Raw genomic sequence first — 20945 nt, 5'->3', positions numbered from 1 at the left:
ATCCAGAAACTTTTCAGATCTAGTTTAGCTATTTCAAAAATGATAAATGAATCTTGAGCTCTTATTTTAGGCTGGAAAATGATATTTTTTACATACAAGCATTTTTTTTGGGTCATGTTGAAAAATAACTTTGTGCTTATGGTAAATGAGCTGTGATCATATTCTACCATACAATACAAAATAATTTCTAACTTATGCCCTTCATATGTTGGAAAGTTCTTACAATCCACGATTGGAGGAGTGCTTACATTGTCAAAATGTTTACTTCTTTGATAATGTTTAGCATATCAGACGTATATTCGGTTAATTTGACTTTTGTTTGTTTACCTAGTTATTGGTAAATGTTTAGGGTCCACATGTTGCTTATGAGACCTAAAAAGATCTAATCTTGTCCATTATTTAATTTTTGTTCAATTTTGTGTAAATTACATTTATTAGATTCCTTTTATTTTGCGTTCATCTTAATAAGGCATGCTTTTGTTCTTTTCAAGTAGCATTTTGATGCAATTTGACATCCTTCAAATGTGTTGTGGGGGGGGGGTCCTAATGTGCTAGGTTTGCGCATCACATAAAATAAATAAACAACTCATTGTCACTGCGATCATTGGCTTCAAAACTCGCCACTCTAAGAAAGGTGCACATGGGTTATCTGCAAAAATTTTTTAACATATATATTTTCCCTCTTGATAAAGAAGTGCATATGAGAGTGCTTGGCCTGCCCATCACTTTAAGAAATATGCTCTTGGTCGGTAGTGTAAGGCATTGTGATCATAGTCTTTTAAATTCACTAGGCCTATAAAAGGCATATATGGGGTATTTGCATGAAATATTTGTAATGTATATTTTTCTTGCCATGCTAAGCAAAACTCGCATGGGGCATACTGCTCCATCACATGTGTTATTTACAAATTGTGAGAGAGGGAGATGGCGGGAGTAGGCAACACGTGGGCAAGCGGCCTGCTTATGGGACCTTGAAGGAGAATGGTGGGGAGCAATTGCTAAGAGAGAATGCATGAGTGGGAAGAAAGAGTACCCTTAGCGAAAGACGAATGTTTATGGCTTGTTGTGTGTGGAAGGAGGAGGGTCATGCAAGTAGGAGCCGGAAGCACATAAAGTGTAGACAGGATTGGTGCCAAATACTAGGGATATTAGTAAGATTTGGGATTGACTTTACCGAGAATACAAAGATAAGTATGAAATTTTTGTTTAAATTGGTTTTTAGTTTCTTTAAAATAAATATATAATATCATGATCATTATTATATTAATTTGACAATTAAAAATGAATTATTTGTGTCAATTTTTTTTTTCATGTATCCTCATGGCTCTCATATTTTAGATTTGCATCATCACGTTGAACTTCATGTCGTCAAGTAATTTTCATTTTGGACCAATTAACACAATTTGATGTATGAATAGATGATGGTTGAACAATTTTGGCTCTGATCGAGTCATTTCGAGCTCTGCTTGTGTGGGACCATGTTCAGAGTCTCTACTAAGTATTATCGACATTCCAAATGTAGCAATGTAGTCAGTTTTATGAATAAATAAAGTTTGTATAATTTCAATTGCGATCATGGTATTTTGAACTTGATTAGTGTGATGCCGAATTTGTGACTTGTCATTTTCATCTCAATCAAATTGGTTGTGTGGGTTACATCTTGTTAACCTCAATATGTTAGACCTATTAGCGTGGTCTTTTTTGCCTAGCAATCTATGATTATGTGAATGTTATAGTCGAAGCATTTCGAGCCTCACGTGATGTGTTCTTTGTCTTCTATTTTTGTCGCATTTGTTCTTTTTTTAGTTTTGGCGCAGATGTAGAGATCATCTTGTGTACGCACACACATACCTATTCATCCACCCACACATTTTAAATTGTCATCTTTTGTCGTAAACTAATTAAAATAAAGTATTTTCTTCTCACATAATTAAATGCCTTTAAGTTTTTATAATTTCATCATCTCATATTTTGCATGTTTAGACTTTGGATTTTTACCATTTACAAGATTGTTTAAATATCCAATTTAAAATTATTTTTGATTATCAAATAAAATAACTTAAAATGATGATATTTACTTTATTTTAATGATTTAGATTAGTTAGACTTATATCATGTACTATGAATTGTCTAATTTGTAATTATATTTTAACTTAAATTTTATTTTTTTAGGATTAAAGTAAGAAATATAAATATTAGCTTTTGTTTTCTTTCAATTTCATTTAGTATTTTTCGTTGCTTTTAAAATCTATACTCATTATTAAATTTTAAAAATATAAAGTCGGTCTGTGTCGTAGCTTAACCAGATATTGTAAATTGGGTATTTTAAAATATTAAAAAGATAGGAAGCTTTAAAATATATTTTATTTTGGTGCATGGTTAAAAAAAGAATAATAATTTTCTTCAAATCATAATATCTTGTGCATCAAATAGATTTAAGTTATTCTCTTTCTTTTTTCTGCTTTCAAGCAATATAATAATTTTTTTTGAAGATATTAAATTTTTTATTTTTCTATATAGTTTCCTTGAATTCATCACCATATGCATTAAAATATGCAGAGTATACATAATTTATGTCTGCATTGCAATAAATAAAAGAACTAAAACTACTAAAAATGTGGTAATGGAGCAAGAAATATGAACTGATGTGTTGTGGTTTGGACACCAGCTGGCTTAATCTATTTTGAGCCTCCCTCTGGATTATTTGCTATTCTCTCTTTAACTAACACAAGACATAGAATCCTCCCTCCTTGATGGATAATAGAGAAACCAACAACACTTATATTCATAGTGAGATGCATGCAACTCCTAGCCTATCTTGTTAGATAATTAATGTTCACTTTAAGGCGTGAAACTGACCACTCCGACTATCCCACCAGTTAATGAGATTCAATATTGTTCTTTTTAGAATTAAAAACGAAGTTCTCATAACCAAATTTTTTAGGTTGATAATTATAAGATTTGAATGAAAAAGATGGTCTGGCGTATGAGATAATTTAATTTTCATTTTAGGTTTTACAAGTGTAGAATTATGCTTATATTTATTAGATTTTATCAACAATAATCAACACCCTTCAATTAATCAAATCCTTAGTTAATAATGATTGAAAATTGTAATTTAAATTATTGGTTGATTGTATAGGATGATCATTTTAATTTATTATCAAAATTTTGGCTGTTTATGAACAGGTGATTTTTAAATAATTTTATTAAACTGATCATACACTACAATATGCATCATATAAGTTGATTAATTTAAGATTCGAATATCATAATTAATGCAAAATAACCTTATTAATTTATTTGAAAATTAGCACACCACATGTTATGATCGGAAGATTAATTTTCACCAATTAAATAATAACTTAACTAATCAAGCTACTCGGTTTTTTTGAATTAAAATAGAATTTAATTGTGTAATGTAGTTCTTGATTGGAGAATAAGATTTGTTTTGATTTTTCCAATTTTGCTTAGTACTTGATTTAATATTTTTTTAATTTAAATTAATTGTGTGCGTGCGCCTTCTTAACATTTCTTACGGCTTAAATTACATTAGTTTACAACTCAAAAAATAATTAAAGCATTTTTGTACTTTGTAGCTTGACGTGATGGTTGTTGAGCTAACTCGAGCTAATTGCATTATCAGTTTCACTTGACTCATAAATGTATTTAAGCTTGTATTTTATTATGATTTGTAAATTTGAGCTTAATCAGAAGTAATTTAGCTCACGCCTACATTAATTATAATTAATAACGTCAGTTTTTATCAAATTTCATTTGTGATCATTAAAATGCTTTTTATCTTAAGTTCATGGGATCAATAGCCAGGAGTTCATTTTTAATTCGTATGCTATATTTGAAAACTAAAACCATTAAAATAAACTATCAATCATTTATGTTTTTTTTTCTGGCTTTTTTTTTTCAATATTTCCAGTAAATTAAAAGCCATTAAAATCTACCATTTCTCCCTTGGTAATTATTTGCTTTTCTTTCATGTAATAGTTTAACTATTAATCTTAAATAATAAATTACCCCGCATTTAAATGTTAATATTTTTTTGAAACAAATATCTGTTACTTGTTGAAATATAATATTTTTCACGTGCAGTTATGCACACTCTGACTACTATATAAAGAAAATGCTATGGAACTAGTTAGTGTCCTGATGATTATATATTTTGTACTCCAGGTCAAATCCATTAATTTCATTTTTTTTTTCTTTAGACAATGAAAAGGGGTTATTGAGTATATGATGCCCGCCTTTGGTTTCAGTGTTACTATTTGCACCCTTATCATGCACTGCAAGGAAGATATTCCATGTTTGGAACTAATTATATGAAGGCCATTACAGGTGTCCCAATCATTGTCTTGCTGCCCAATTTCACTAGCCCCTTTCCTTGAAATGTGCATATTTCATTACTATATCAAAAAAAAAGTTACAAAAAAGGGGCAACGAAGCCCTTACAAAATTTGGACTCGGTCAAAATCAAGGGAAGAAAAATGAAAATGTGAATTATCAACATTTCTAAAGAAAGTTGCCATGTATAGCATTTTGAGCATAAGTATGAGCAACTATATTTTTCCTTCTATCTATGTGTTGGAAAAGAACCTGTTGAAAAGAGTTCAAAAAAGAGAGGTCTTCAATATCAAGTGAATGTATCCACCGAGTGCCGGTTGCCATAGCATGTTGAAGCGAACTGATGATGTTCATATTGTCACTTTCAATAATAATGCCCCTAACTTCGTACATCCAAGGCTCCAAATGGTGCTTGATAGCTAAAATTGGCTGGAGTTCGACATGAGCGCTTTTTTAAGCGAACTGATAATGTTCAATTGGATGGCCAGTAGCCAAAAATGAAATCACCTTTCTCTTTTCTAATGAGAATGCTAATGCCACCGGCATAGCATGAGTGGAGAGCACCATCCACGTTAATTTTGAGCCATCCCGGAGGAGGGAGGAGGGAGGAGGGGTGGGGTGGGGGCATGCAACACTCGGACCGACTGATTGGTGCCCCATTGCTCCGAAAAATGGAAATTATGGAGTACTGCAGGTAGTCATAGAGGACTACTGACATTCTTATGATTGATTTTCAGTCATGCCTTGTTGGTCAATTTCACAAACATTTCTTCCCATCACTTTTTTTTACTTTTTTTTTCTGAACACATACAACTCTGAATTTAGACTCTCGAGATTTGTTTCGTGTACGCATATATTTGCTTCACTCTTCTTTTACTCAAAACACCTTATATTCCATCAGCCAAGTCATGGAGATATTTGGGTCATGCCAATTTGACTCTACGCTTTTACTCTTTCCTCCAATCTGATATATTACTCAAAACATCAGTGAAAGGCTTCCTTGTATTTGAAAATATATGGGAATCTTTGGTTGTGTATGGGTTTGTGTCACATTGAGGAACAGGTTCACATTTCGGCCTCATTACCTTGTAGAATTCTTCCTTTTGGTATTAGAAACTGAACTGATTTATCTTATATGGCGACTTGAATAAACAGTGGGGAAAAGAAAAAGTCTTCTTCCAAACTTTATGTGGCTATTATTTTTGTGTCATATTTATAAATTAAGGCGACCTTAAAAAATAAAAAAGGCGACTGTAGTTTGTTTGCTTTTGCTGTGTTGTTCTATTCACTTCTGTGCACTAGATTATAATGTTGGGTTGCAGGGTTTCTCATTGCTTGCAGGTATGGCTATTATTTTACTTTCTTATTAATTCTAAAGTATAATATATAATTCATCTAAAGATATTTGGCAGTCTCTTATGTCTTGTTTTCTTCCTGTGGCAGTTGTGTCAGAATTAATACACTACACTACGAAAAATGGTTCCATTGGTGCTTCTGCCCACATGCCCTTAATTCATGTACTTGTTCCTCACGTTATGGGACTTAAGGGTCAGCTCATGGATTCTTCGAAGGTAATAATTATTTACACTTTAATAACCATTTGTAACAACAAAACAATTAATTCAATGTCATCACATGAGTTATTTTGGTATTTTTTAAATAATATTTAAAGAAACGTCTTCAAGTAATGGAAATTTTAGCTCATGACTGTTAAAATCTACGTAGTGACTGTTATAATCTATGTAATGGCTGTATCTGTTAATATCTTTACAATGTCTATTAAAGCTTGGGCAGATTACTTTAAGTGTGATGGTTGAGAACTTTTTTGTTATGTTTTGATGTTTATTTTTGTGAATGCTTTCTTTAATCCATATGACCAAATTGTTTTAATTTCTTGATTGTCTAGGATGGTCTCCTTAAGTGGTTTAGTCTAAAGTCTTACCTCTACCATAGTTATAGTTGACGTGCAGACCATTCGGGTCTAACTTTCTGCTTTTTGCTTTTATTTTTTTGAACTCCTTAAATAAGCAAATCAATTTTAAGGCATTTGTTGTAGACTTGTAGCTGATATGTAGAAAAGTTTGGTTACATGAAAGTTAAAAAAAAATTAGCTTTTTTGGAATGTCACTTATGGTAGCTTCCCATGAAAATGCATTTATAATAATGTAATTATGTTATCCATAGTATCCATTTTCAGCTTGTTGATCACCACAAATTAGCGCCCAACAATTTTTTATAAATCAGCTTTTATAAAACATTAGTTAATAGTTTGAAAACATGATTTCACAAATATTTATCTGCTCTTGGGGACACAACGCTATATAAACTGCACAACATAGTTCAACAAAGGATAGTAATGCCAATCAATTCAAATATCCATTTTCATTTCTTTTATTTTGAGATCTTATTGTGCTTATTGTGATATGATCAGAATAACCACTTTCTTCTTACATCAACATAATGCTTTCCTCTTCAATTTTCTATGCTATGTTTTCCTTAATAGGTAATAGTTTGAAAACATGGTTTAATTAAACATTTATTTGCTTTTGAGAGCACAATGATATATATCACAATGCAACATAACACAATTGATGATAATAAAACCAAACAAAGTTTAAATATCTATTTTCATTTATTTTTTTTAGGTCTTGTTGTGCTATGGTCTGTCTGGCGATTTTCTTCTCACATCAACTCATTGCTTTGTACTTCAATTTTCTTTCCTATGTTTTCCCAATCTTCATATTTTTTTTATAATTTTATCACATTTCTGTTGGCTATTACCTTTGCTGGTTTCTTCATTCTTTTGCCTGTACTGTATTTTGGTTGAATTTTTAAGTTGTGACCACAACACCCATTTTAAAGTTGTAGATGTTACAAGTGAAATAGTTGAATGCGTGTTTTCATGTCAAAATTTCTCTGGAAGGAGGCATGGACACCAGCAGCTCTACAGTTCTAGAAAACATGGGGAACTGTTGCAAGTGTTGTTATTTAACCAGCCTTGATTGCATTACCAACTTGCACTTCCTTCAATATGTTGATTATAATGAATAATCCATCATCTAACGTTTGCTTCTAGTGGTTTCCACATTTGATGGGAACACTGGTTCAGGACCTGAATTAGTATGGTACTTTGTTGAGATAATTCATCCTATTTTAGAGTTAATTGCTAACGATAGTCATAGTGTGCTATCCACTACAAATGAACAAAAAATTATTACTATAAGGGTGCGTGTTACTTTTTTTGTTTATGTATCTCTAATACTTATGAAAAGCAGTAGTATTTGCATGTGCCAAGAGATAATTTTTTTTCTTCATTAATGTGTACTTAGTAAAAGTTGTATTAAAAATTTAAAAAATTTCAACTTAGTATCTTTAAATTTTGTAAAATGTGGTTGTGTTGCTTTGGTTATGGTTTATTCTTATATTCAAGTGACGTGTAGGCCTATTGATGGTTACAGTCAAAATGCCATGGTAAGAATGAAAAAATGCAATTTATTTGGATATTTTTTAAGTGATTTACTCAAACTTTTGAATCATGGGACTTGAGGTATTGATGCAAATTGATTATAAATATATCAAGGTCATAATTGATTCAAAATCATACCTATAATATGGGTGTAAAGTATGTTTTCTATATATCGCTTGAGGGCATACATAAATAATATTTTATCCACCCCCACACAAATAATACTTTTTTTTAACTCATGTGGGATGGGCTGTCGTGTCCTGAGAAAGTTCTGTTGTAGCAGCTATCTGATTACCCCTTAAGAGCACAGCAATACCGGTCTTGGTGATAGTACTTTTTTTCCTCATATGGGATGGGCTAATTTGATCTGAAAATCTTCTGTTAGAGCTGCTATTTTGGTACCCCTTGAAGAGCCCAGTAATGCCTGTATTGGTAATAGTACTCCTTTCATTTTTCCCTCTTGTGGGATGGGCCAATGTGCCCATGCACTGTAAAAGTTCTGTTAGAGTAGCTATCCGATTACCCCTTGTTTTCATCGAAGTATTGATGCTTCTTGTATGATATCAGAATGTTAAGGAAGAAGTGTTCTCTTGGGTGCACTTCTACAGTTGTTTGTTTTCTTCTACAGTTATTGTTTCATTCAGCTAATGCTCTTCAGTTGCTTACCTTGTAGCACCTTATGTAGTCATCAGGCATACTCATCAATTCCTATTATTTTAATAATTATATTTTAACAGGATGAAGAGGATATCAAGGCAGTTGCTCGCTTATTTGCAGATATGGGCGATTCCTATGTTGAGTTAATTGCGAGTGGTATAAATGTGATATAAAATATTGATTATATTTTGCATGTCAAAGAATATCTATATCGGCTGCACCATTCTGCTGCTATTAGTTGATAATTGTAAAACTAATTTTAGTTTTTTTCAGGTTCTGAGGAATCAATGCTAATTGTGCATGCTTTGCTTGAAGTTGCTTCGCATCCTGAATATGACATTTCTTCGATGACATTTAATTTTTGGCATCATTTGCAGTTGCAGTTAACTCGAAGGTCACTCTCACATCCGCTAACTACTTTGTGCTCATAAACAATTCATGTTAAATTATATGCATCTCAGGGAGTCATATTCATCATATGAATCTGATGTTTTAATTGACGATGAGAGGAAGAAGAGGCTACACATTTTTCATTTACCATTTCAAATGTTGGTGACCTTGGTGAGTATTTTATTTTCTTTTTAATTTTGTGGATCTAGTAATTTACATAATCAATCATAAAAATGTGATATTTTGCGGCTTACCACAATATCGTATTATTTTTGTCAGGTTAATTCCCGTGTTGAATATCCTCAAGACTATGATGACCAATCTGAGGAGGACCAGAAGGATTTCAAGCACATCAGATATGGTAGTGCGATAATGAGAGAGATTTTTTTTTTTATTGGGAAAAAATGAAAAAAAAGCTTTCAGAGTCCTTGTTTAAAGCTACATCATGGTTTCTTTCTTTCTTTATTTTTTTTTTTTTTGAAAGAATGACAAAATTAAAATTTGGAGAAATATTAATGGTAGATTTTGGATGCAAAGGAGTTGGACTGGATTCAGACTGCATAGCATTACTTTATGTACGAAGATGTAATATTATTACCTCTCATGAAATGCTTTTTGTGATCATTTAGAATTTTTGAAACCCTTGTTTCTTATTGATATACATTGCTTGAGAGGTTTGATGGAGAAGCACATAGAGAACAAGGAGGATCTACATATAATTTTTATTGATTTAGAAAAAGCTTACGATAAGGTTCCAAGAGAAGTCCTTTGGAGAGTTTAAGAGAAGAGATGTATTGATATGATTTATTTTTAAGTCATTAAAGATATGTATACTAGAGCTGTTACTTGTGTTTGAACAAAAGGAGGATTGATCAAGTATTTATATTTAATTTGGATTACATCATGGATTGGCTTTCAACCCATATCTTTTTACTTTAGGTATGGATGCTCTTATTGGACATTTATTGGAGGATGTATCTTGATGTATGCTTTTAGCTGATGATATTCTTCTTGTGGATAAGCTTAGAGAAAGAGTTCAGGAAAAACTTGAATTATGGATGTCTACATTGGAGACTAAAGGCCTTCGTTTGAGTGGGACTAAAACTGAATACATGGAATGTAATTTTAGTAACAATAGTTCTAGCGGCAGATTTGTAACTATGTGTGATCAAATCATTAAAAGTTGTGAACGTTATAGATATCTTGGGTCTATTGTTCAAAGTGATTATGATATAGCTGGGGACGTTATTAGTAGAATTCAAGTTGGTTGGTTGAAGCGGAGGAATGCATCAGCCCTATTGTGTGATAATAAAGTACCGCTTAGATTGAAAGAAAATTTGACAAGATGGTGGTGAGACCTGCAATGCTCCATGGCACAAAATGTTGGCCTTTAAAAGAGAAGCATAAAACAAAACTAAGTGTTGTTGAGATGCAATGCTTAGGTGGATGAGTGGCTTGACACATAGAGACAAAATGCGATATGAGTATATTCGTGATAGGGTTGGTGTAGATCCAATGGCGAACAACATTAGAGAGAGTTATCTTAGATTATTTGGTCAAATTAAATGTCAATCATCTGATGATTCGGTTAAGAGAGTCGATGTTTTACATTCGATTTATGTTAAGAAAGACAGAGGTATACCTAAAAAGACTTGGACATGTTGTATAAAATGATTTTATTTTATTAGAATTAAATAATAATATGACACTCAATAGGACGCAATGGAGAAAAAGGATTCATGTAGCCGACCCCACTTATTGGGATAAAGGCTTGTTGTTGTTGTTTCATATTGATATACTGACAACTGAAAATACCTTCCATTTGTTTATAATCTTTGTGATACTGTTACAAATGTCAAGAACACTTTGCTAGTGAAATATACAATACTTGATGTGACCAAGAAGTATAGCATACTACTGACAAAGTTGGCACTACTAAACCTAAAATAATTTAACGATGAATAAAACTGATGACAACTAGTGACTCCAAAGAACAAACTCAAATCAAAATTACCCCAACTAGGGAAAAAACAGAAAAGGTACAATAGCAATATGCAATAATTTCTCATGTAGACTTCCATTATTGGATGTGTAGACTCCAGGGTGTGGACTCTTGTGTTTCAACTTCATCTGATGGATGGCTGCATTTGCTTAAAACAGCTTTTTTTCACAATCCAATTGGGTTGTGACCAGGTGAACTTTCCCATCCCCTTATCCCTGTTTGTGATTACTCCTTCAAAGAGTTTTTAATCTGAAAGGAATGTTGGTTAGAAAATCTAGCTTCCTAAAAGAAAAGTTGTAATAGGGAAGAGTAAATCAATTGTCCCAAGAAAACTATGAAGAAAGGGTAGATCAGTTGTCTAAACAAAACAATGAATCATTAAGATTGGGAAACAAAGAACTAGATTAGAGGCGTTGTAGGAGTCAAGAAGAGGTATTCTTGCTACTCAAAGACTGTTGAAACTAATCTCCATAAAATTCCCTGTGCATTCAACCTTTCCAATCTTCACTCTGTTTTTCAGGTCGTGTCAGGTTGACCAACTCGTATGCCCAGACATTGTTAGCCTTCGTATCATCTCTTACAGCTGCACATCTGCCTTTCTTGTAAGAAGAAGCAATGTATACGGGGAAGGAAGCATGTCTACATGAATTCACTTTCAAGAGCTAATGAAATAAATTTGGCTTCTTGTTTCTTATGAAACAATCATTGTCCTGCAGTTTCACCTTTAATCCTGAAAGAAAAAGAGGGAAAACAGCTAACAAACAAACAAAAATATGATATTGTATTAGAATTTTTTTTTTAACAGAAAAAGTAATCACCACGTCCTTTTAAAGACTATGGATGGGAATCCAACTTTGATTTCCTCTCCAATTTTGCTATAGCCCGTTAACAACTGCAAGGTCATTCGGAAACCTTTGACAACCAATGAAGGAGGATGTGGGAGCCAAGGCATCAATGGTGTTGGAGTCCCAAACTCCACTAGGAACACCTTCCTTCACTACTTTCCTCATAATTTGGCAAATTCCACCCTAACATAGAATATCCTTACCCAACTAACGATAGCGTGAAATGAATCTCACAAAAAACTTCCTTTAATAAGCTAAAGTTGGCTGCCTTTTGACAGACATTTACTATCTCCTTGTCCATTTAATTTCCAAACTGCCCCATATGAAGTTAGAAAAAAAAGGAGATCCTCTAATAACTGATTATTTATGAAAAATTCTTTTTATATTAATTACAATTGTAATGATGTCATTCTCTTTGGTTGAAGAGGAGTTGGCATTGATGACTAAAACATTTTCTTATAGTATGGTAAAAATATTACATGTTGAAGGTTTTTGCTAGAATAATTTATTATTATTATTATTATTATCTCATCTCTTAGCTCGTTTTGATTGGAGAGTACTGTTGAAAGGATGTATTTGACTAAGGGCATCAAGAATTCTATTTTGACCACCCCATTTATGTTTAATTATTGTAATGGTGAAGACAAACCCTCCTTTTATGCTTATATTTGTACGAAAAATATTTTGATATTGTTATAATGATAGATAAATATTTTATGCTACCCATCTTAATGCTTGATTTTCTTTCAACTTAAACGCGAGCATAAGTGGAAGCGAAGGACTGCACAGCTTTAAAGAACATTGATTTGGAGACTGTTGAAGTAAATTCATCAACCTTCTCAAACTCTTCATTTAAAGGCATCAATACCACTTTTTCTCCTTCATATACTCTAATAAGTAATTTTTTGACCGTCATAGCTGCTGTGTTCATCATATTGTCTTGGCAATCTCAATAGTAAATGTCATACATTCATTGGAACAATTTTGCACTAAACCTCTTATTATAAATTCCCTTCTATAAAAAATTGCACTAAACAGAGCTTACATTTTCACAACTCTCCTCACAATAATTACTTTGTACACTTTTCTTTGTACTTTATAGCTAATATAAAAGATGATTTGTCAACCATTTAAACTCTTGATCTACAATAACACTAAAACTTGCGAAAGACGAGTAGTCCTTCACATACAATAAATGTCAACTTTAGGAGTATTCTCTACCATATCCTCTTTCTTGGGCGAAACCTCTTCAATTAAGGACAGCGGAATGATTTTTTGCAAATTGATGCAATGTGTTCAAAACTAGAGCATCCAAAGTATTTTATTAGTGCATTTTTAGAATTAGAAGTGCTTGTCTCATTGATTTTGAGTACTTATGAATGATTTAGAAGATTATTTATAGGAGGCATTCCTGGTGTCTCATCATAAATTGCTGTATTAACTTTTAAGAAATTCTGTCAAATCTAAAAGAAAATTTTTTTGCATTGGCTTGTTATCATTCTACTTAATGAGCTAATTATTGATATCGGATAATGTCTAATATTATTGTAATTGTATGATATTTGTAGTCACGGAATGCAAGCTATTGATGAATAGAGTAATGGTATCTTTCGCGCGATGGACTATATCTCATTTTAACATCAATAGTTCGAACTTAGCTGTATATTTTATGAACAAACCCTGTTGGAAATTATGAAGCATTTTTGATAAAGGCCTCTTGTCTAAAAGGAGATGGAAAGCACCTTTTTTGTTGTAATTCTTTTTACATTTTTTTTTCATTTGAAATTTTTATGATTACCCTCTACAGCCCTCATTTGCTTAAGGTTATTCCACCAATGAAAATTTATTTTTAAAACAATGGCCGAGGAATTTTATACTATTTTCTGTAAACTAGGATCAGGTAATACATGAACTTTTCGGTTTCAAATTTCTGATAAGTTTGTGGTGTTAAGTGATTAGAAGTGCTAAATAATTAGAATTATTAGATGATTAGAAGAATAAATAGTGCTATTTTATGTTAAATATGTGCTTATTAATTTTTTCTATTGACTTGGAGATATGACTTCCAGAAAGTTTGCTAATTTTTTTCTTATTCTTATTGTCAATTTCATATATTGGTTGAGGTGTTGAACACTTGAACCTAAACATTAATTTGCTTCTTTCCATTATCATGATTATTTATAGCGTGCTTTGTGTCATTTGTTATGGTTCCATAAAATTCTTTCTGATATGGTTTGTTATGCACCATCAACAAATAGGCCTCCACTTCTAACAAAGGTTGCATTACTGATCCCAAAGTATTTTAATAATGATTAAAACTGTGGACAACTAGTGACTCCACGAAACAAACAAAAATCTAATTTACTCCAGTTGCGGTGAAAGCTTGCAATGATTTGTCACTTAAATATCCATTCTTAGATGCGTTGGCTTCAAGTTTTTAACTTTGCACGCCTATTGGCTGCATTAGCTTAAAGGAGCTCTTAGTCACTACAATCTATTGGGGTTCACACCCAGTTTGCCCTCCTCTCTCTTCCCTTTGTCTTTGATTGTGATTGGGAATTCTTCGACAAGGCTTTGTTCCAGAAGTGATGCTGGTTGGATTTCTTAGTCTCTTAAAAAAATAGAAGAAAGAGTTGATCAATTGTCTAAAGAAAACCATAAATCAATTTTGAATTAAGATTGGAAAACAGAAGACTTGATTAAAATTCTAGGAATTCACATATGAAACTTGATGTAAAACTTTTTTTCTTCTTGTTTCTTTCAAAACAATCACTGTAACTACTGTTACATATTTAATTCTGCAAGTAAAATTAAGGAAAACAACAAATAAACAAAGAAGAAGCATAATGTTATTTAAGAATTGTTGTCTCTATAAAAAATGTTTTCATCGCTCCCTTTCGAAGCCTATGGGCATCCAACCTTTGATAGCCATAGAAGGCGATGGGGACCCTTGGCCTCAATGTTGGTGGAGGCCTGGACTCCATTATGAACACCTTTTTTCAGCACCTTCCTCTTAATTTTGGAAATCCATCACAAAATAATGAAATCTTTTCCCGACTTTAGGATAACCCAACTATAAACGCACAAAAACTGTCCTTCCTAACATAAGGCATGGATATTTATAGACAAACACCTGCTAAAACCTAGGCCACTTAATTATGAACTAAACCTAGGAAGGAAAATATAAGAAAATAAGTCTTATAATAACTGATTAGTTATCAAAAGATTCTTCCATATTTATTGTAATGTAATTAGGATGATATCACAGTGGAAAAGATTTTCATCTTTCCCAGCCTTAATCCATCTAGAAGCCCACACACATATGCATGAATATATGTCCAACCTGGCCTCTTGCATTTTTCTGTGGAGAATTCCGTTGCTGTTCGACCAAGTTCATATATTCTTTGGCCTTTTCGGGTAACAATTGTGGTCTTGAAATGGCAATTTAGCTTCTTGCCCAATTGGAAAAAAATTCAGAATACAAAATCTTAAACAAACTAGTAGTTATAATTGAAAGATGTGCATGAAGGCATGCTAAAACATGCATGTTTGTTTGCATTTTGTGATTACAAACAATGAGTTTTTCTTTCAATCTTTAGCTGTTTTAGAAGTAGTTGAAATTGTTAGCACTATTATGTTCTCTTTTTTTCCAGCTGTTGGAGATGTTTTGATTGATGCTACTGAAGTTTTAGGAGGAGAAGCAACACTAAAAATTCTTTTTATGAAGCTAGTTGAGGTGCGTTAAATGACTTATCCTTTTTCTTTTGTGTGGAAACCATTTATCTCAATGAAAATTTATATGCATACCACAAAATTCTTATGCATTTACCTAAAGCTTGATATTTACACTCACAACACTTTTGTATTTTAAACGTGTCCAAATACATGTTTCATTTTTAAAAGGTTAGTATAGCGGTATTTTTAATGTGATGTGAATGATTTAAGTGCTATGCATGTAAATATGGAATTTTAGGCATTAGATATGTAAATATATAAAGATTGTGTGGTATGTATGTAAATGCCATTTTTCTTAAATTATTTTCTGGTTATAGTTTCCATTATTTACTAGCTTAAGTTTGTTTTTCTGTTTCATTGCCATTTCCCACCATTATAACTTACAATTACTTTTTTTATATCTATAACCTTGTAAAAACTCTGAATGTTAGTTGCACTCTGGCATAGATGTTGACAATGAGCATAGTTCACTCTTTACTACTGTTTAAAATTTTACCTTTCTTTTTGTTTACTCATAGAGTGTGATGTATCATATTTTGTTGTGCCTTATTTAGTTCTTTGCGGTCTCCATGATACACTTAAATTGTTAGTGCATATTACAATGTTTTTGTACCTTGGAGATGATGGCATTCCATGATACACTTAAGTTGTTTTCTCATGCATATTACGATGTATCATACTTTGTTCGGATTGTTTTCAGCTATTTTATGTCTTGTTATTTGACATGCATTTCCTTCATATCTTTTACATTCATAGGTGAGTCGCATGACAAATGACTTCTTCTCTTTGGAAGTATGAACATTAATTGTTACAAAACTGCACAGAACAACCTCATTGCTATATTTGCACTTAACAAAATCACAGCTTATCACAATTTTGCTAGTCAAAGAATTGATAGTCTAATGAAATGTAACTTATAAGAAGCAATGGTAATAAATTCTCTTATTATATTTTGATCGTGTTGTGATTGACACTGCCCCATTCTTCTTTAACAGAATATATTCTACTGGTTCTTTATCACAGGCAGTTGGAAATTACAACAATGATGAAAACTACAAATGGCAACCTGTAGAGGCAGCACTATACTGCATTCAAGCTATATCGCAGTCCGTTCCACCACAGGAAGTGGAAATATTACCCCAGGTATATTACTTATATTTATCAAAGGGCATCTATATAATAATTTTATTTTGTGATATATATATATATATATAGGAGGTTTGATGGTTTCTAGATTTCAATGTGTAAATTTGGTTGAATATCATTATTATGTAACCATTTAAAGCCTGAAGCCATACCCCAAAAACCTCTTAGGCATCAAATCTTTTATTTTCTCTCTTCTATACTCCAACTCTCTTTGATACCGGAGAAAATCTAATCACAACGGAAACACAAATATTATTTTTGAATTTCAAACATATTACAAACATGACACTTAAAAAGTAGGAAATAACGACAAATAATCACAAGCAACATAAACATCTACGGACGGAGGCTGTTGGACGGTGGGTTAGCGGTTGAGGGGAGTTGGCAGGAGGGAAGTGCGGCCATTGGGAGATGGTTGTGCTTGTTGGAAGAGGCCTGGATAGTAGCTGGCAGTTGTAGGAGAGGGGTTGTGGTTGCTGGAAGAAGGCTGGAAGGTGGCTGGCGACTGTAGGGGAGTGGTTACGGTTGCTGGAGGGTGCAGGGACAGCTGCGGAATGCACCAAACAACAATGAGAAAGATGTTGGTGGGGCCTGCTTTGAGACGTCAAATTGTAGCAAGAAAGGTGTAGGAGGGACTGAGGCAGCGGGGTTGCTGCTGGAATGAGGAGGGAGTGCCTGGAGGGCAGCAGGAAGAAGACCGAAGGGTGATGTGCGGCTGCTGGAAAGGGACCGGAGGGGCTGAGGAAAGATAAATGTCTCGTTAGAGTTGAGCTACAGTCGGAGCATCACCCAAACTTGGAGACGGTCACCATCTCAGACGAGTTGCAATCGGAGCATCCTCTCGTCATCGGGTACAACCCCTGGAGGGGAATAACGCCTCAAAGGCAGCAATTGTAATCAACACTCATCAAAAACTCTCCCTAACCTCAAAAAATAGGACCTTACATAAAGAGGGGATTAGTAGATAAAATAGGTAAGGATAGGAAAAAGATATAGTAGACACGGAGATGAATAGGAAAGAAGTAGAGAAGGAAATGAACTATAATGGAAAAGTGTCAGGAAATGAAAGGGATTAAATAGGAAAAGGGGGACGTGGTTACTGCAGCAGCTACAGTAACGCGGAGTGATGCGGGTGGTAAGCTCCAGCGGCACTCTTCCTTTTTTCTCACATTCTAACAGGTATTTATCCTGCTTGATATGTTAGACTGCTGCTTTTGTTTAAAGGAGATATAGGAGAAGAGAATTAACCCAAGAAAAGAGGAGAGATTTGAGAGATTGAAAACCTGACTCTTCTCATGAAAGAGAGTAGGGCCAATCTGTAGCAAAGCTTTAATTCACGTGTCATCATTTAGAGTTCTAACTACCCTATCTATATGCAGGGTACAAATTGCCAATTGTTTGAACTGCTCATGAGAACACTAACAATGTTCATGGTAATCATGAACTGACAAAAATAATGAAGCAACAAAGATTTAGAAGATAAAGCAACGAAAAAATTACATAATAAGAGAACTAATGAAAATCATGATGCAACTGCCGATCTAGTCGTGTTGAGAGCCTTGGTTCTACCGCCTGCATTTGTTCAAGCTTTTGGAGTAGTTGGTTGTACCTTGTGAGCAAAAGTCACTTCTTTTTTTTTTTTTTTTTTTTTTTTTTGTGAAAAGCACTAAGTGCCTTCAAAAGGGAATAAAGTGCAATCTTATGCATTTCCATGAGTGAAGTAAGACACAGAAATAAATAGTTAATTTTATTTTAACTTAATAGTTCTATTTTTTTATTTTGAGTGAACGTTTACCCTAATAATCTTGTTTTGATTTTGGTAATTATTACATCAAACTTTGTTGGGTGAAATCCATCATTTTCATGTTTTGTTGCATTTCAAGTTCGAATAAATGGCTAAATAGATAAACTTAAACATTGTTCGAAAAGATATATTTAAATAACTTTAAAAATTAAACTACCTAAGCTTGTAGCATGCATAGCCTAGGAGTAATTAAATTTCCAGTACGAATTTTTCCATTTTGATCATCATTAGCTTCACTTCTCTAGCACTATATTTATAACATTCCATCTTTTATTGTTTCATTAGACTATTTTTTTATCAAAATTTACTATTTTAAAACTTAAAATGTTTACACCAACGTTTGATTTGTCAGTTTGTCTAGTGTAGGTCCTTATGTTTGCAACCCTCAAAACTCTTCAACATCTTTCTATGTCAACTTTTCATCTGAAATAGGTTTAAACTTTCTTTTTTGAAGTGTTAGCACTCATTTTTCTAATTGAGACAAAATGCTAGCCTAGCAATGCTTTAATGACAGAGCCCAAGGGGCGTGCAACACACCATGACATGATCTTGCCCGATTATCTAGCCCCCCTTTGCAAGCTGTTTGTGGTTACCTTCTGTGTTACATTGTATTGAAGAGTTTTATTAGAGAAAAAGTTATATTTGAGAAGATATAGCATAGAAACTGTAGTCATGATATTGTTGTAACAAGATTCTTAAAGCAGTAGAGGCCCTATAACCCGTGCCATAGATGGAAAAATAGTGCCTTTATTCATTGATTCTTTTGATGACAATTTCAAGACTACAACTGGCTTTTGTCATTATCATATATTTTTCACAGTGGTTAACTTAAATTTTCCTTTCAAGATACTTAATCAGGCTTAAAAATGGACTGAAAGCATGTGCTTGATTTCATTTGAAGGTTGAAAATATTTTCTAAAGTCCTAGGAACAAATATTAAACTCTGAAAAATTCTAAAAATGTCGTTAGTCTTTTAATATAAACTAACATTGCAGAATTGAGGGATTCATCTAAAAAATATTTAGTTTTCATGTGAGTTAAACTTTTTTTTTCAATGCATACTTTCCTGCAACGTCTCTGATTGTTCCGGCTTTTAATTTATGATTTGATGGACTATGCATGCTTTGTTTGTGCTTATTGTTTGATTTCTTGGCTTTCTTTTCCCCCTTATATTGTTTTCAAACTAAATTAGTTTTATCAAAGTTGGAAACGACATAAGCAGTTGCATCCTCTAGGCATGCTAAATTTGATGATAAACAACATGAAATTTCTCGTTTATATATATATATATATAAAGAACTGTTTTTAAGCACCTGCTGGCTGAGTTGTTCTACAAAATCTCAGATTATGGAGTTACTGGCAAAACTCCCTCACCAACCTCAACTACTTCAGACTGGTAATTCTTTTCTGCAGTAGTGGTCTCCCGTTTTCAATTTTTGTTATGCTTTCATTGAAAATATAAATTATTTTCTTTTTAAATCGTGTTGCTTGATGCTTAACAGTTTGTGCTACAATTGGAGCCTATTCAAAATGGATAAATTCTGCTCCAGTTGAACAACCAATACTACCTCCACTGGTTGATATTCTTACTAAAGGAATGAGCACCTCAGATGATGTTGCAGGCGCTGCCACCCTTGCATTCAAATACATCTGTGAAGGTGTAGTATCATTATATTACCACTTTATTTTCCAGTTTTGTTTCAACGCATGTGCAAATTATGAAACCGTTTACATAGTAATGAAAAATAATTCATGCTTATCTCCAAATAAGGGATAATCTTTGGCTGCATCACTCCTGGAATATAAATTTTTTCAAAATGTTTTTTTTTTTTTTCCTTCTCTTTGATTCCTTTTGAAATTATGAAGGATGAACAGATGAGTAACTTTTGACTGCGGGAATTGAAAAAAGTGAGCGTAATTGTAAAATTTTGTTTTATGTTTTACATTCATGTCATTCTTCTCTCTTGAACTTCGTAACATTTTGCTATTCATTTGTATATGTATCAAGTCTGTAGGACGTAATGATATCTCAATTGAACTATGGAAATGTTTAGGAGATTTGGGAGTTTCTTGGCTTACTAAACTCTTTAATATTATTTTAAAAACTAAAAAGATGCATGAGGAGCGGAGGAAAAGTATTTTGGTTCCCATTTTTAAGAATAAAGGGGATGCACAAGAGTGTGCAAATTATAGAGGAGTTAAGTTGATGTGTCATACTTTAAAATTATGGGGAGGGTAATTGAACATAGGTTAAGATGTATTACAAAGATTTCTCATAATCAATTTGGATTTATGTCGGGCAGGTCTACGATGGAAGTTATACATTTATTGAGAAGTTTGATGGATAAATTCAGAGACAATAAGGAGAATCTACATTTGATTTTTATTGATTTAGAAAAAGCTTACGATAAGGTTCCAAGAGATATCCTTTGGAGAGTTCTTGAAAATAAAGGTGTTGATATGACTTATATTCAAGTCATTAAAGATATGTATACTAGAGCTGCTACTTGTGTTCGAACTGAAGGAGGATTGACCAAATATTTT

General features: G+C 32.9%; 1 protein-coding gene across 3 annotated transcripts in view; it reads left to right on the top strand.

Annotated features, from left to right (window-relative positions):
• The window catches only part of LOC110020375 (transportin MOS14), a 63551-nt gene that overhangs the window by 24975 nt on the left and 17631 nt on the right, over window positions 1-20945 (top strand). For all 3 annotated transcript variants that reach the window (XM_020718456.1, XM_020718457.1, XM_020718458.1), the window contains 9 exons: window positions 5800-5927; window positions 8560-8635; window positions 8753-8873; window positions 8941-9040; window positions 9149-9230; window positions 15370-15452; window positions 16475-16594; window positions 19746-19797; window positions 19904-20059. In XM_020718456.1, the coding sequence (XP_020574115.1) occupies window positions 5800-5927; window positions 8560-8635; window positions 8753-8873; window positions 8941-9040; window positions 9149-9230; window positions 15370-15452; window positions 16475-16594; window positions 19746-19797; window positions 19904-20059 (918 nt within the window). The remainder of the gene's footprint in view (window positions 1-5799; window positions 5928-8559; window positions 8636-8752; window positions 8874-8940; window positions 9041-9148; window positions 9231-15369; window positions 15453-16474; window positions 16595-19745; window positions 19798-19903; window positions 20060-20945) is intronic.

The sequence above is a fragment of the Phalaenopsis equestris genome, unplaced genomic scaffold, assembly GCF_001263595.1.
Source record: "Phalaenopsis equestris unplaced genomic scaffold, ASM126359v1 Scaffold000095, whole genome shotgun sequence".
Classification (NCBI taxonomy): Eukaryota; Viridiplantae; Streptophyta; class Magnoliopsida; order Asparagales; family Orchidaceae; genus Phalaenopsis; species Phalaenopsis equestris.
Note: the sequence above shows the minus strand (reverse complement) of the source record. Positions and strands in the feature narration are given on the sequence as shown.